Source organism: Zonotrichia albicollis, chromosome 20, assembly GCF_047830755.1.
Source record: "Zonotrichia albicollis isolate bZonAlb1 chromosome 20, bZonAlb1.hap1, whole genome shotgun sequence".
NCBI classification, from domain to species: domain Eukaryota; kingdom Metazoa; phylum Chordata; class Aves; order Passeriformes; family Passerellidae; genus Zonotrichia; species Zonotrichia albicollis.
Window position 1 is genome coordinate 9,180,657 of NC_133838.1, and position 15,608 is coordinate 9,196,264.

Sequence of the window (15,608 nt, forward strand, 5' to 3'; positions counted from 1 at the left end):
AATCACCCTAAAATCATCACCCTCCTACAGCCTGTAGCCCTACACCCTCTCACCTGGCTCAGACAGAGCAGAGGCTTCCTGAAACTCCCAGAGCCTCACCTGCCAGCTGACTCCCCAGCAGGGAATGCTGCGTGGCCAAGCAGCCATGGGCACCCCAGGAGGATAGAGGGAGAGCAATGTCCCAACGAACCCACAAAGCCAGGAAATGCCCTGGGACAGGAAAGGGGTACAGCCCTGCTCACAATGTTGGATGGCTGAGCCTCCAAGGGGCTGCAGCAGCCCCACAGCTCTGTATTTCCATGGCACACATGGAATCTGGCAGAAGGGGACTGGAGCCACTCCATGACATGCTCCAAGGATGACTATGGGTGGTTTCCAAAGCCTCTTTGCCTGTAGGTCCCACAGCATCACCTGGAGAAGATGAGCATCTCAGGGCTCTGGGACAGCCTGGCACTGGATCCAGCCACGTCCATGGTCCTTCTCCCCACAGTGGGGTCAGGCTGGAGCTGACTGAGGTGAGGAAGGGGCAACCATGGGTGTACAGGGTCTGTGACCCTCGTCCAACAGTGCAGCATGAGAGGGCTCATGAATGCCACACCAGACCAAGTCGATGGGCTTATACAAGCAGGGATTGATCAATCACTGCTGCAGGCAGAGCCCCGCTGTGTTGGGGTTCCTGGATCCTGCCCCGCCGTTCCCGTGGTGCTGGGAACAGCTGCCCTCCCTGAGCTGATGGAAAATCCGATGAGCTCATGATGAGCACGGCACCCAGCCCTGGCTGCTGCATGCCCCAGCACTGCCTGTGCTCCTCAGCCCTGCAGCATGGGATGCAACACTGTCATGGCTCTGTTGGGCCAGTCTGGGCAGAGGGCTGCACACTCAGGCCCAAAACCTGGCTCTGATACCAACTGTAGGGACCCAAAGGGAGCAGCACCCCAAAGTCAAAGGATAACTCCAGCCACAGCTCAGCCCTGCCAGCAGGAACTGACACTGTGCAAGTCTGGGAGCAAACAGGGATAAGGGTGGCAAACAAACCCTGCCAACACTTCTGAGCAAAGTACTGTGTGGGACACCCCATCCCACCCATTTCCACCTGCTCCCTATCCCTCTGCTCCCACCCCTCTCCTCAGCCCCAGGACTTTGCCCTGGCCCCAGGCTGCTCCCACCCTGCTGCTCTGATATGGCAACCCACAAGGGCTGCTCTGAATCCCTGTCCCCAAAGCACTGCAGCTGATTCCCTCTAGCCATGGGGCAGTGACCCAACAGGACCCTGGGGATGAGTGTCTGTCCCTGTGTCCTGTCCTGGGGTGGATGGATGCAATAGGAAGCCATCTCCAGCAGCATGTCAGGGCAACAACCAGACCCCCAGCACGCTGCCATGGGGCTACACCACAGCCCATGGCAAATCTCAGCTGCTGCAGGACAATCCCCTGTGGCTGTCAGTGACAAATGGGCCAGCAATGGGCTGAGCCACAGCGGGCTGTGCCCTGCCCTGCCGCAGCTCGCGCCTGCTCTGTAATTATCCCAAGCCGCATCTGTAATTAGTGTCCTGATGTCATGGGGTCAGGCCTGGGCAGCCCCACGCGCTCCCCGCCGCCCCCACCTTGGCCTCCGGCCTTGGGGCTGGAGGAGATCACAGCCTTCCAACACCATCCGGAGGAGTTCCTGCCCAGCTCCGGCTCCCCGCCAGCATTGCTGCCGGAATCACATCCCAGCGCAGCTCCACAGCCCCCGAGCTGCTGCAGGGCTGCATCTGTCCCTGGGGCCAGCGCAGGGCTCCGTCCCTCCAACCACTGCCCCCTTCCCTGCAGCATCCTGGCCTGGGAAGGAGAAGGGCCAGCCCCTGCCCTGCCGAGCCTCGCAGGGCTGCCAGTCACTGCTCCCTGGGCGCAGGGAATGCGCTGGAGCAGCCCTGCGGTTATAAATAGAGCGGGAGGAGCAGGCACGTGTGGCCGCAGCACACGCGGGTCCGGCGGCCGCTGCCCCGAGGCCGGTGTGGGGCACGGGCAGGATGTGGGGCACGGGCAGGGTGTGGGGCTGCAGCAAGGTGTGGGGCTGCAGCAGAGTGTGGGGCTGCAGCCGGTGTGGGGCACGGACAGGGTGTGGGGCTGCAGCCGGGTGTGGGGCACGGACAGGGTGTGGGGCTGCAGCCGGTGTGGGGCACGGGCAGGGTGTGGGGCACGGGCGGGGTGTGGGGCACAGGGAGGGTGTGGGGCTGCAGCAGCAGCGCCTCGGGGTGGGACAGCCACGGCAGGAGGGTGACAGCACCGAGCAGGGCAGTGCAGTCCTGCTCCGGGGAGATTGCCAGCGCTGCGCCGGGAGGATGGAGGGGAGGCCCCACACAGCTGCCACAGAGCACCAGCACTTTATTGCAGGGCAGAGAAGCACCACACTGTCCCCGGCACACCGGGTACCTTCCATCCCTTCCTCTGCCAGTACCCTGTGCCCACCCCGCTGCTAACACGAGCGTAAGGGCCGTGCCGTGCCGGTGACACTGAACCGGGCACTCAGCACCTCCGAGGGCGCCCGTGTCTTCTGGGCCGGCTGCTGCCCTCCGGCGAACAGGGTGAAGGTGCCGGGCTCCAGGTGCCAGTCCTGCGCCCAGACAGCGCGCTGCTCGGCCAGCACCTGGAAGAACAGCTTCACCTCCTGGCCCGCCAGCACGGCCACACGGCGGAAAGCCACCAGCTGCCAGCGCGGCACCGGCACGGATGAGTGCTCCCAGCGCAGGTACAGCTGCACCACCTGCACGGAGGGATGGGACTCAGCACAGTGGGACTCCCCCTTGCATGGGGAGTTCAAGCACATCTGTGCCCTGCACAGCCAGATCGGTGCTGAGCAGCCGTGCCCACCTCCTCGCTGTCCTGCAGCCCCGTGTTCTCCAGCACCACAGACACAGAGAGGTTGGCACAGAGGGGCAGCACTGGGGGGCTCAGCACCAGGTCCCGATAGCGGAAGGTGGTGTAGGACAGCCCGTACCCAAAGGGGTAGAGCGGGAACTCCTGCCCGTAGTAGCGGTATGTCCGTCCCTCCATGGTGTAGTTCTCCATCGGTGGCACCTGTGGGACAGGGCAGGGCTAGGTGGGCACAGGCAAGATCCACAGCCCTGCATCCTGCAGCTGCTCCAGCCAGCAAGGCAGGGAAAGGCTGAGGGTGCAACCAGCAGCCCTGGCCTTACCTGGTGCATGCCTGCAGGCCAAGTGGCCGGCAGCCGACCAGCCGGGCTGGCCCCTGCCTCGCCCAGCAGGACCCTGGCAATGGCCAAGCCCGTGGCCTGGGCAGGGAAGAAGCAGGCCAGGATGGCCCCCACGCCGTCGTGTGCCTGAGCCCAGCTCACGTCCAGGGGCCCCGCGTTGAACAGCAGCAGAATGACGGGGCGCCCAGCGGCTGCAGGGAGGTGGCTGTCACTGAGAGGCCGGTAGTGGCACTGCTGGGATGGCCCCAGGGTGTGCCATGGATGGGGAACAACACCTGGGTGGGTTGAGGTCCCTCAGAGCCCCTACCTGCCTGCACAGCATCCTGCAGCAGCTCCAGCTGGTGCCCTGGCAGGGACAGGTCACTCCGGTCTTTTGCCTCTGTCTCCACATCTACCCCTGGGTGGGGACAGCCAAGGGAGAGCCCCTTACACCCCTGTGACAGGGCAGAGGGGCACTGACCACCTCAGAGGTGGCTCACAGGTAGCCCCTCTCTCCCAGAGCACTCCCCTGCCTCTGGCAGTGCCCACCCAGTGCCCTCCCACTCCCACCTACCTGTGCCCAGGCAGACCAGCACCACATCAGCTGCTCCCACCACCCTCACCAGCTCTGCCCGTGAGTACTGCTTGCACCGTGGCTCGCTGCAGCCTGCTGCAAAGCTGACATTGGCCCCTAGCATCTCTAGCCCCCTCCTGCACCAGGGAAGAGCAAAGGACACAGGGGCAGCTGTGCCCCAGGGTCGGGGCACAATGGGAACAGCCCCCTTGCCTGGCCACCAGCCAAGGGCCAAGCAGCTCCAGCAGCAGCCCTGGACAGTGCCCAGGAGAGGGGAACAGTGACCAGGAGAGGGGGACATGAGGTGGGACCACGCTGTCTCACCGGGGAGTGTAGATGTACTGAGGCTCCGGCACTGGTGCATAGTCCCCAAACAGTACCCGGGGATTGTCAGCAAAGGGACCAACAACCTGCAGAGGGCAGAGGGGTGAGGGTGGGCACCAGCAGCCCTGTGACACCCGTGTGCCCTGGGTTGGACCCAGCATGTCCCCCTGCCCACCCCCTTGCAGGGGCTCACCGCGAGGTGCTGGCTGGAGAGGTCCTGGGCCTGCAGGGGCAGTGTCCCCCGCACATTCTTCAGCAGCACAAAGCTCTTGACAGCAGCTTCTAGAGAGAGGTTGCGGTGCTCAGGGCTCTGCACCACACTCAGGTCCAGGGAGCTGTAAGGGTTCATGGCTGGGGGGTCAAACTCCCCCAGTCGCATCCGTGTGTAGAAGAGGGGCCGGACTCGGTCACGCAGCATCTGTGGAGATCCCGACCCCAACACCTCAGCTGTGCTTGGCAGGGACAGCCTGGTCACTCTGCCCACACCCCTGGTCCTGCTCCCCTCAGCTCACCTGCAGTGTGATGTTGCCCATGGCCAGAGCCTGAGGGATGCGCATGAACACGTTGTTCCTCATGCCATAGGAGAGCTCCAGGTTGCAGCCAGCATTCACCGAGGCTGCCATGCCAGGGAGAAGGGAGAACTCCCATCATGGCTGTGTCATGCCTGGGGACTGACCCCATGCCCAGCCCCTGAGCTCACCAACCGCTGTCTCCAGGAAGCTGTGTGTGTAGTGGTGCCCTAGCATGATGAGCTCCACAGCCCCCTCGTCGCTCACAACGTAGCCATCAAAGCCCCACTCGCCACGCAGGATGTCCGTCAGTAGCTTCTTGTTGGCACAAGCGGGGACGCCGTTGATCCTGTTGGAGAGGGGATGGGGCAGCCAGGAGAGCGGGGCACTGGCCATGCCAAGGGCAGCCCAGCCCACATGGCCCTGGCCACGCTCCACACCTGTTGTAGCTGCACATGAAGCTGTAGGAGCCAGCCCGCACACAGGCCTGGAACTGGGGCAGGAAGGTCATGCGCCAGTCCCGCTCCAGCACCTGCAAGCACCATGGCAGAGCGGGGTCAGCACCTGGAGTGTCCCCTGCCCTATTATCACCCCCTGCATGCTGTGCTCACCTTGGCATCGAAGCTTAGCCTGGAGACGGGGATGTTCTCAGGGCCTCCGTGCACGCTGAAGTGTTTGCAGCCAGCGCTGGCCTTGACGTAACGGGGGTGCTGGCCCTGCAGCCCCTGCACAAAGCTGCGGGCCAGCTCCCCACTCAGGAACGGGTCCTCCCCATAGGTCTCCTGTCCGGGGCACAGGTGGGTCACCTCTGGGAGCCCTGTCCCCACATCCCCACAGCCTGGAAAGCCACGGCCATATCCAGCTGGTCAGCCATGGCCCGATCCCAGTCAGGGATCACCTGCCCAAGGTGGCACCTGGTTCCGCCCCCACAGCGGGTGCCTCATGATGTTCAGGACAGGGCTGAAGCAGCTGAGCCCAGTGTGGTCAGTGTAGCGTCCAGCAGCAGCAAAGCTGTTGTGTTTGGCTCTCACCTCCGTGGCCGTGGCGTTGGCCACACGATAGATGAGTTCTGGGCTGGGGGAACAGCACAGGGGTGTCAGGGTGACATAGGCAAGGGTGGACCTGTCTCACCAGGTCCCATCGCACACCCCCGGTCCCCGGTGCCGGTACCTGAAGGCGGCGGCGAGCCCCAACGCCTGAGGGAAAGCCGTGGCCCATCCAGGTGCCTCGCCGTCGCCCCGCAGACACTCGGTGTTCCAGTTGTAGGGCGCGATGCCCAGCCGCGGGATGGGGGGCGCGGGGCCGTTCCCCATCGCTCCCCCCCTCGCCACCTGCGGGGCAGCGGCGCTGAGCGGGGAGTCCCGCGGGGGACCCGGCCGGGTCCCGCCGCCCCCTCACCTGCAGCACCAGCTCGGCGGGGCTCAGCCGGCCCAGCAGGTCATCGAGGCGGCGCTGCCAGGGCAGAGAGGGGTCCCAGAAAGGGAAGGGGGGCGGCTGAGCCCGGGCCGCCACCGCGCCCAGCGCTGCGCTCAGCACCAGCACCCGCAGCCCCACCGCTGCTGCTGGGAAAGCCCCGCACGGCATGGCCCGGCCCGGCTCCCGGGATCTGCACGGCATAGCCCGGCCGGGCTCCCGGGATCTGCACGGCATGGCCCGGCCCGGCTCCCGGGATTTGCACAGCACGGTTCGGCCCGGCCCCGGTTGCCCAAGCCCCCGCGATGGGCGCGGCGGGGCGGAGCGCGCTGCGGGCGGTCCTGCGCCCACCGGACGGGGCGGAGCGCGGTACAACGGGACGAGTCAGGGGGACCTGGGGATTTGCCAGGTCCCGGCCGCCTCCCGGGCCGGTTTGAGAGATTCACCCCGTGCTGCGGGGTGTGTATGCGGGGGGCGGCGAGCCCCGAGCCCCGCTTAGCCCGGCCCTGCCGCGGGGACAACTCGCAGCGTTTCAGTTCCGCCCGTCTCCCGTGTGCGGGCGGGAACCGGCAGAGCCGCCCGGCGCCGTCAGACCAGCTCTCGGTGCCCTCGGCTGCAGCGGGGCCGGCTCGGGCCCTGCCCGGGGCCGGGGAGCAATAACGGCTCCGCCTGGGAGGGATCTCCTGTGCTTGGTGGGCGTTGTGGCACGGCACGGACTGAGGTGCCAGCGCGGGTGCCCTGTGCCCCTCCTGCCCCCCAGGTCAGCAAGGGGTGTGTGCCCCTCATGCCCCCCAGCTCAGCACGGAGGGACACTGCCAGGGACCTCTGCGGTGACCAGGGACACGGTGCCTTCTAACGTTGGATTTTAGGAAAATGTTCTTACCCCCGAGGGTGCTGGGCACTGCCCAGGCTCCCCAGGGAATGGGCACGGCCCCAAGGCTGCCAGAGCTCCAGGAGCCTTTGGACAACGCTCTCAGGCAGAGGGTGGAATTGTTGGGGTGTCTGGGCAGGGCCAGGAGCAGGACTCCGTGGCCCTTGTGGGTTTCCTCCAACTCAGGGTGTTCTAGGATTCAATGATCTCCATCAGTCATCTGGGGAGTAGTGGGCACTGTGGCAGGAGAGCACAAGGTGGTATTTGGGACTGAGCAGGAAGGGACCTGGCACTACAGAGCTGGACACGAAGCACAGACGTGCCATCAGCTCACTGGCACAATGGAGGTTCTGCTGGCAGTCCCACAGCACGCCCCAGTGCCCTGCAGCTGGCCGTGTCCTGGGGATGCAGCCATGTAAGGCAATGCCAGCAGGTCACCACAGCCCGGACGGTCCCCACGCTCCTGCTCCCAGCTGCTGGATTCCTGAGCAGCCAGCAGGAGTAGGGCGGTCCCCCAATGCCCAGAGCATGTCCTGCCCCCAGCACACCACCCCAGCACTCACTCAGTGACAGGTCTGGGACGGGGGCATAATGGGGTAAATAAATAAATAAACAACAGGAGATTAAAGAAATGAGTAAACAACGCCAGGCACACTCTGTGTGGGAGCAGAACCTGGTGCACCAGAGGCCATGCTGGCTTGGGGAGGGTCAAGCTGGGTTGTTCAGGAAATATTCCCTGCAGTTCCTGCAGCCCCAAGCCAGGCTGGTTTCTGTGACACCCTGTCCTTTGCCCTGCTCTTGTGGGGCCATTTGCGGGCCTCACAGGGTGGAAACCTGCTTGTGTTCCACATTGAGCCGCAGCCTAAGGATCCGAGCTTGCCCAATCCTGCCAGCACAGGGCTTGCTTCATCCACCCAGCTGCCCTTTCCCCAGGAATCGGCCCCCGCCGAGCCCTTGGAGCCGGGCAAGAAGGCACAGGAACAGGGCCCGGCCCAAGGAGCATTTGCACAATGCTCTCAGGAATACAGTGGGATTGCTGGGGTGTCCTGTGCAGGGCCAGGAGCTGGCCTCGATCCTCGTGGGTCCCTCTCAGCTGCGGATATTCCACGATTCTACTGCCATTCCAAGGTGGCAGTGCGGGACCAAGGTGGGAGCAGGAGCGCAGCCGAAGCCCCTTTCCCATGGGGCTGGGGGGCCGCGGGGAGGCCTGCAGGGAGCCGGCAGCATGGAGAGGGCACAACGGGGGCCACCATTGCCTCACTGGCCGGGCAGAAGCCGCAGACAGGCGGTCGGCAGCGGCGGGGTCGGGCAGGGCCCAGCGCAGCCCCGATGGCGGCGCCGCCACAGTTCGGGCGGGCGGTGGCGCCCCCTGGCGGCGACCGCGGCCGTCCCCTCCCGCCGGGATTGGGCGGTGCCTCACGGTCGTGTTGGCGCGCGGTGCACTCTGGGATTTGTAGTCCAGCCGGGCGGGCGGGGCGCGGACGGCGGCGCGGCGGGGACTGCGTGTCCCGTGGTGCCCCGCGGCGGTCCGGGGATCCCTTGGTGCCCGCGGCGGACAGAGCGGCCGGGCCGGGCCGGGCCAGGCCGGGCGGACACGATGTCGCGACAGGGCGGGCGCGGCACCGAGAGCAAGAAAATGGTAACGGCGGGGCCGGCGTGGCGAGCGCATGGCGTGGGGCACCCGGGGAACCGGCCCGCGGCGGGGGTGACCGGGCCCGGGCCGCAGCGCCCGGTGCGGCGGGGCCGGGCAGCCAGCAGCGGCACCGGGCGCTCCTGTTTGTGGAAGTTCGCACCCCAAACGCTTCCCTGGCGTGTCTCGCTTCCCCTCTCCAGCTCATTCCGCGTTATCCGCCCGGCTGAGGCAGGAACTGAGAGATGGAGCCCAAAGCTCCAGAGCTGAGCTCCGGTTCTGGGTCAAACCAGGTCGAATTCATTAATTTTTAATGCAAAATAAGTAATAAAAAACAAAACCTGGGGTCTTCTCCCTGTTTGGCCGTGAGGAGGGGCTGGGTCGGGCTTAGCTGCCCCTTCCTGCCTCTCCACACCCCAGGGGATTCTTTTCTAGAGATTCAACGATTATGTAAAGAATTGTGTTAATTCACTGGAGTTCTGACACTTCTGTAGCCATAGAACAGATGCTTTGTGTGGAGAGTGTCAAATAATAAAAATACCGGGATAGCTTTGGGCACTTCAATTACATCAAATGGGCTGAAAACGAAAAAAAATTGTTGTCCAGATCTGTCCTATTGAAACAGCTCAAGTTGCTTTTAATAACAGCATCTTAGCAATAAGTGAGATCAGCTCTGGATGTGCTGCGGCTGATGGTGGCAGGTGACACCACCATGGCCTCACACGGTGACAGCACTTGGGGCTGGGGACAGCTGGATTCCCTCCATCCATCCCCATCCCCTCTCCACCTCTGTCTTTACTAAAACAACTGAAACCCTGAAAACCAACACTACATGTTCTGCATGTCTGTTGAATTCTCTGCCAAGTGTCTGATTCCAGCTGAGCCAAAGGAACTTCCCCCTTGTCCTTCCAGCGATGGGAATTGCCCAACCTTTAGTTTTCTGAGAGGAAAGCAAATTTTTAAGTAAAACCCCCAAAGAACGTGTCAGTTCTTAGATTCAAAGTGTGGCAACAGCTCCAAGCAGCCTCTCTGGTTGGTTTCATACCTGCAGCCTTTTCTCCTTGGAAATGGCAATCCCAGAATCCCAGACTGGTTTGGATTGGAAGGGGCCTTAAAGTTCATCCCATTCCACCCCTTCCACTATCCCAGGGTGCTCCAAGCCCTGTCCAGCCTGGCCTTGGACATTTCCAAGGGATCCAGGGGCAGCCACAGCTTCTCTGGGCACCTGTGCCAGGGCCTGCCCACCCTCACAGGGAAGAATTTTTTCCTAATCCATGAACAAGACAAGGTGGAATTCCCTCTGTCCTCTACATACCCAATTTCTGTTTGTTTGGGGGTGTTTCCTCTGTGTGTTTGTTGTGGCTTTGTGTGAAATTATGGTGATCTGTGTTGTCACTTAACTCTGATCTTGTCTCTTTTCCCTCCCTGCCTGCTGCTGCTTTCATTCTCTAGTATTGGTATTTGCCATTCATTTCACCTTCTGCCTCTCTGCAGCTCATGGTAGGTGACAGATCCCAGGTCAGCCCTTGTGATCCCTCTGCATGCCAAAACTGACAGCAGAAACCAGGGCTGGGGGTTTGTTTGTTCCCCCCCCCCCAAAACACTTCCTTTTGCAGAGTTTTGCTCTGTAGCCTCTAATGACCTCATTAATCACTGGTCTGGCTTAATGGCTCCCAAAAAATGCTCTTTGACATCATTTGAGTGTGAGGATTGAAGGTGGTGGCTGGGAGAGGAGAATTTTTTCCCTTTTTTTGCAAATTTTCTGCAAATCTGGCAATTATGTAAAGAAAACACGAGTGACTTTGGTCCTGGCCAGTCCCAGAATGTGCACAGCACCTGAGAGCTGAGCTGGCCTGGGCTTGGCCTCCCTGAGCCTGTTTTGGGTCTGAGGAGCTGATTTCAACATGTGAAGCAAATTCTGTGCCTGGACAACTTTCTAGGACCCAATGAATCCTTTTTCTTGGTACAGAATTCCATAAATCCCTGAGCAGAGGAGCATTTTGGGCTTGTTGAAAGGACCAGAGCTGGAGCCTGATGGGCATTGCTCACTTGTAACATGAAACAGAGGGAAGAGTTTGAGTCAGATCTCAGCTCTAGGCCAGTGCTTGAGGTAAATTCAGGGCCCTGGCATGGCACCTCCAGCTACCCAGGAGGTGTTGGTGTCTTTCCCAAAATCCCAGAATAGTTTGGGTTGAAAGGGATCTTAAAACTCAACCAGTTCCACCCCCTCCCAAGGGCAGGAGCACCTTCTGGTAGACCAGGTTCCTCCAAGCCTCATTCCAAGGAGAATGAAGTTGTTGCCAGAACTGGAGCTGGGATCTATCTTGTTAAATTGGAGCTGGGATCTCTCTTTATGAAACTGGAGCTGGGATCTCTCCTTGTTAAATTGGAGCTGGGATCTCTCCTTGTTAAATTGGAGCTGGAATCTCTCTTGTTAAATTGGAGCTGGGATCTCTCCTTGTTAAATTGGAGCTGGAATCTCTCTTGTTAAATTGGAGCTGGAATCTCTCCTTGTTAAACTGGAGCTGGGATCTCTCTTTATTAAACTGGAGCTGGGATCTCTCTTTATGAAACTGGAGCTGGGATCTCTCCTTGTTAAATTGGAGCTGAGATCTCTCCTTGTTAAATTGGAGCTGGGATCTCTCCTTGTTAAATTGGAGCTGGGATCTCTCCTTATGAAACTGGAGCTGGGATCTCTCTTTATTAAACTGGAGCTGGGATCTCTCCTTATTAAACTGGAACTGGGATCTCTTTATTAAACTGGAGCTGGGATCTCTACATGTTAAACTGGAGCTGAGATCTCCTTATTAAACTGGAGCTGGGATCTCTCCTTATTAAACTAGATCTGGGATCTCTCTTTATGAAATTGGAGCTGAGATCTCTCCTTGTTAAACTGGAGCTGAGATCTCCTTATTAAACTGGAGCTGGGATCTCTCCTTATGAAACTGGAACTGGGATCTCTCCTTGTTAAACTGGAGCTGGGATCTCTCTTTATTAAACTGGAACTGGGATCTCTCCTTGTTAAACTGGAGCTGAGATCTCCTTATTAAACTGGAGCTGGGATCTCTCCTTATGAAACTGGAACTGGGATCTCTCCTTGTTAAACTGGAGCTGGGATCTCTCTTTATTAAACTGGAACTGGGATCTCTCTTGTTAAACTGGAGCTGGGATCTCTCCTTGTTGAGCACAGGTTCCTTTGAGACAGCAGGTCCCCGTTCCCCTCTCCGTGCCGAGGTGGCGGCGCTGGACTCGCAGGCAGCAGAGCCCGGGCGGGTTCTGTTGGGTGAATTTTCTTTTCCTGTGTACAGAACTCAGAGCTGTTCACGCTGACCTACGGTGCCCTGGTGACCCAGCTCTGCAAGGACTATGAGAATGATGATGATGTCAACAAGCAGCTGGACAAAATGTGAGTGTGCACAGGTGGGAGTGGATCTGCCCTGCTGGAGCTGTTGGGGGAGCTGGGATCACAGCTGGGGTCACAGCTGGGATCGGTGCCTGAGGTTTTAGCTTTTATATTTTTCAGATTCTGTGCTGCTTTAGTGTGTAATTCTGAGCTTCTTATTAGGGAATAGTGAGCTCTCTGCACAGAGCAGGGAGACAAAACAATTCCTTCTGTAGCTGAGGACCAAGGACAAATAATCCAAATTTCAGGCCCAAGAGCATAAAATAAACAGTATGGACTGAAGAGAGAAAAACAAGGATGGGACTTCATGGGCTAAAGCTGTAATTGGACAATTAACTCCAATATGCAAATAGAGCAGAACTTATAAAAGTGAGACCTTGTGACCAGTTTTCCATTTTTTGTGACCATTTTGGATTCATCTTGGGTGTAGCCCTGGCTGGGCTCTTGCGCTGCCCAAGGTGCATCCATTGAGACCTTTTAATAAATCCCTGCTTTATTCTTTAACTCAATCTAGCCTCTGTTCTAGCTCAGCCTTCTCCAGGCATCAGGATCACAGCAGGGATCACAGCCACATCCCCGTGTGCTGCTCCAGGAGCAAAACCGTGGCAAGCTGAAATTACTTAACACTGACATTTCTCAGATTAGTCTTTGCTTCTTCACTCTCTTCTTTTATAAATATTTGTTGTCTTTCTGAAGCTGTTGCTCTGGTCCCTTCACAGGGGTTACAACATCGGTGTCCGGCTCATCGAGGACTTCCTGGCCCGCTCCAATGTTGGGAGGTGCCACGATTTCCGTGAAACTGCAGATGTTATTGCAAAGGTAAATGTCCAAGCACTGCTTTGTCAGGTTATTGCTTGGGTTTTGAGTGTGAGGATGGAATATTTGTTTCTCACAGGACTTTGATTAAGTTTTTGGGGTGGGAAAGCAAAAAAGCTTTAGCCCAAGTACTGCTGGCTGGTAGGAACTGGAAGAAAGGAGAAATGTTTGCAAACCCCTTGAAGAATTTTACAAAATCAAAGCTGTGCTGTTGCCTCAGCTGTTCTTGTTCCTCCTGTTTGCCACAACAGATTGCATTTAAAATGTACCTGGGCATCACTCCGAGCATCACCAACTGGAGTCCTGGGGGCGACGAGTTCTCCCTGATCTTGGAAAACAACCCCTTGGTGGACTTTGTGGAGCTCCCTGACAACCACTCAACCCTCATCTACTCCAACCTGCTCTGTGGGGTGCTGCGAGGTGCCCTGGAGATGGTGAGCCACATCTCCCTTCCCTTGGGGTGGGTGTATGGACAGCCAGGTGTCAGCAGATACTTGAGTTCTGGTCTGTTTGTGATTTCTGGGTTTGAAACGCATTCCCAGGAGAAGGGCAGAGCTGCAGGAGCACTTGGCTGCTGTTATGTCTGGCAGCTGAGGCCCAGAGGTGTTGCCTGGGCCCTTTCAGCTCACAATCCAAGTTCAGGTATCTCCCTGAGTTTGTGTGAAGCTCCAAAATCCTCACTCTGCATCTGCTGTAAGCCCTAGCTGGGAATTGGCTGAAACAGCTGTGTCTGAAATTTAGGATTTTGTAGAGCCCTGTATATCATGTCATGCCCTTAGAGCCCTTAAGCTGGTGCTCCAGGATCATTCAGCCCCTGGAGAAGCTGCTGTGAACAGGGAGTTACCAGCTCCTCTCTGCTATTCCCTCATTAGGTGCAGATGGCTGTCGATGTGAAGTTTGTCCAGGACACCCTGAAGGGCGACAGTGTCACAGAAATAAGGATGAAATTCATCAGGAGGATTGAAGACAACCTTCCAGCTGGGGAAGAGTGAACCACAGCCCCATCTCCCTGGGGACTGGAGGGACCAGCTGGGTTTGGCCATTAGCTTTCCTCACAGATCCACAGGGATCTCCTGCCCCTACACACTCAGACTGACTCACTGACTGTCTCAGATGTTGTTTTCTTCTACTCTCACTTCCATCCTCTGTAGAAGATGATTGTCTGGTTGCTGTTTATTTCCCAGGTTCATTCCGAAGCTTTTTCATCAGGTGATGTCCTTTTCTCTCCCCCTGGGGGCTTCCTAAGCTCAGTTTCCAGTTGTGACCTGGGCTGTGTGACAACAACTGCTCAGACTCCAGGAGAGCTCCGGTCTCTTCACATCGCTGTCGGAGGGCCAGAATTGGAGACCAAGCTACAAGAGCCCACTGATTCCCTGCTAAACCCCATCCTTCCTTAAATGAGGTGTTCAAAATCCATTTGGAGATGTGTGTAGTGTTTCTGTAGATCAAACTGGCTTCCTGCACTTGATTCTTGCAAGCTTGGTCCAAAGGGGTGGCTTGGGAAGAGCTGCTGGCACCAGGGCAGGGGCTGCTCTGCTCAGGGGGGTGTGGCACCACAGAAATCTGGGAGTCCCATGGCCTTTCCATTGTCCCTTCCCTCAAGGTGAAGGGGAGTTTGATCTCCTCCTCTGGAGGGGAGGAGATCAAACTCCAGTGGAGCAGTAGGAACTATTTTACACAGAGAAAGAATGGCTAAAATGGCATGGCTGCTCCGCAGTGGGCACAGCCCAGGGCTGCGTGGGGAGTCATGGAATGAGGACCAAACTCAGGCTGAGGCCTGGGAGGTGTTAAAGACATTACAGGCTCTGTTCTGATGTTGGAGGATGTAAATGCTGCAAGGTGTGAAGGCAGTGCTGGGGTTTGTTCTCTCTCACTGGTGTTCAGTAGAATTTCCCAGTTACTTGACCTGTGGCACTTGCTGCTCTCAAAAACAAATACATAAAGAAGTATTAGATAACAAAAAGCAAGAGATTGGAACATCAGCTTCCTCTGCCACCACTCTGCCATCCTCTAGAGAGCACAGTCAAGCATTGGGTTCCCAAATCACTTTACATAGCATGAAGGCACAGCCCCTCGAGGTCTTGTGTTGGTTGATGCCTGAATGTGAGGTGAGAGGGAGCAACCCACTGCTTGTGCTGCTTTTATTTGGCTTTTCTGGGGGAATGTAGGGTCATCTGGCACTGGATGGCTCTCCCTGTCCCTTTTTGGCCCCAAAGAGTCCCTTTGGATGCCCTGTGTGACACGTGCCCTGTGAAGGGACAGTGAGTGGCTGTAAGAGCAGTCAGAGGCATGGCAGTGGCCCAGCTGTGCCAGGTGGCTGTTGGTGGCAGAAGTGCCACATGGTCACTTTGCAGAGCTCAAAACCATCCATTATTTCTCATTGTTGACCATTCCAAGTCACTTTAGAGCTGCATTTTAGGAGCAATTGCATTAAAAGGATCGCAGTGTCAGTTCTTTGGTCTCCTCTTGCCTGTGTTCTGGTGGTGGGTGCTGGCAGGGTGACAGTGGTGACAGGGTGCCCAGGGCTGGCAGGGTGACAGCAGCACTGCCCCAAGAATTCCTGGGTGTTGGTGGGCCTGGAAGCTGCCTGGAGGAACCTACCCAGCATTGCACCACAGAGGGACTGGGGCAGACACTCAGTGTGGCTGCTTTGGGGTCTGTGAATCCACTGTGGCTGGGACTGCCACCAGCCTGAGGCAGCTGCTGCAGAGCCAAAACTCTCTGTGGGCATTTACAGTGGCAAAAAATCACCTGGAGGGCATCTGAGCCTCCTCTGCTGCCAGCTCAGTGCTGCTCCGTGGCTGGCATTGGTGTAGGGCTGCTGCCAGGAGTGTGGAGACAAGGAACAGCAAGGGCTGCTCTCCAGGAGCAGTTTGTGCTTCCCTTTCTTGTG

The 15,608-nt window shown here is 58.5% G+C and overlaps 2 protein-coding genes across 3 annotated transcripts; one reads left to right on the forward strand and one right to left on the reverse strand.

Annotated features, from left to right (window-relative positions):
* Positions 1 to 2,349: 2,349 nt before the first annotated feature.
* LOC102067207 (uncharacterized) lies at positions 2,350 to 6,342 on the reverse strand. Its single transcript, XM_074555449.1, has 14 exons — positions 5,981 to 6,342; positions 5,753 to 5,913; positions 5,497 to 5,656; positions 5,194 to 5,364; positions 5,023 to 5,114; positions 4,774 to 4,931; positions 4,586 to 4,689; positions 4,267 to 4,491; positions 4,074 to 4,159; positions 3,750 to 3,886; positions 3,504 to 3,593; positions 3,179 to 3,387; positions 2,853 to 3,059; positions 2,350 to 2,745 (listed from the first exon to the last, which is right to left on the reverse strand). The coding sequence occupies exons 1-14, from the start codon at positions 6,230 to 6,232 to the stop codon at positions 2,458 to 2,460; spliced, it is 2,340 nt and encodes a 779-aa protein (XP_074411550.1). The 5' UTR covers positions 6,233 to 6,342; the 3' UTR covers positions 2,350 to 2,457.
* Positions 6,343 to 8,330: 1,988 nt separating this feature from the next.
* TRAPPC3 (trafficking protein particle complex subunit 3) lies at positions 8,331 to 15,165 on the forward strand. Of its 2 annotated transcripts, XM_074555451.1 has the most exons (6): positions 8,331 to 8,505; positions 9,949 to 9,996; positions 11,805 to 11,902; positions 12,619 to 12,718; positions 12,967 to 13,149; positions 13,588 to 15,165. In XM_074555451.1, the coding sequence occupies exons 1-6, from the start codon at positions 8,464 to 8,466 to the stop codon at positions 13,705 to 13,707; spliced, it is 591 nt and encodes a 196-aa protein (XP_074411552.1). In that variant the 5' UTR covers positions 8,331 to 8,463; the 3' UTR covers positions 13,708 to 15,165. The 2 variants fall into 2 exon arrangements, with proteins under 2 accessions (XP_074411552.1, XP_074411553.1); XM_074555452.1 differs by lacking the exon at positions 9,949 to 9,996 and having other exon boundaries at positions 8,337 to 8,505.
* The last annotated feature ends 443 nt before the right edge of the window (positions 15,166 to 15,608 follow it).

Coding starts and splice junctions, on each gene's coding strand:
- LOC102067207 (XM_074555449.1), bottom strand. CDS start 6,232: ATGCCGTGCAGATCCCGGGAGCCCGGCCGGGCTATGCCGTGCAGATCC. Junction 5,365..5,496: donor CGCTGTGGGGGCGGAACCAG/GTGCCACCTTGG, acceptor TGCCCCGGACAG/GAGACCTATGGGGAGGACCC. Junction 3,388..3,503: donor GCAGGATGCTGTGCAGGCAG/GTAGGGGCTCTG, acceptor ACCTCCCTGCAG/CCGCTGGGCGCCCCGTCATT.
- TRAPPC3 (XM_074555451.1), top strand. CDS start 8,464: ATGTCGCGACAGGGCGGGCGCGGCACCGAGAGCAAGAAAATG. Junction 8,506..9,948: donor GCACCGAGAGCAAGAAAATG/GTAACGGCGGGG, acceptor TTCATTCTCTAG/TATTGGTATTTGCCATTCAT. Junction 13,150..13,587: donor TGCGAGGTGCCCTGGAGATG/GTGAGCCACATC, acceptor TTCCCTCATTAG/GTGCAGATGGCTGTCGATGT.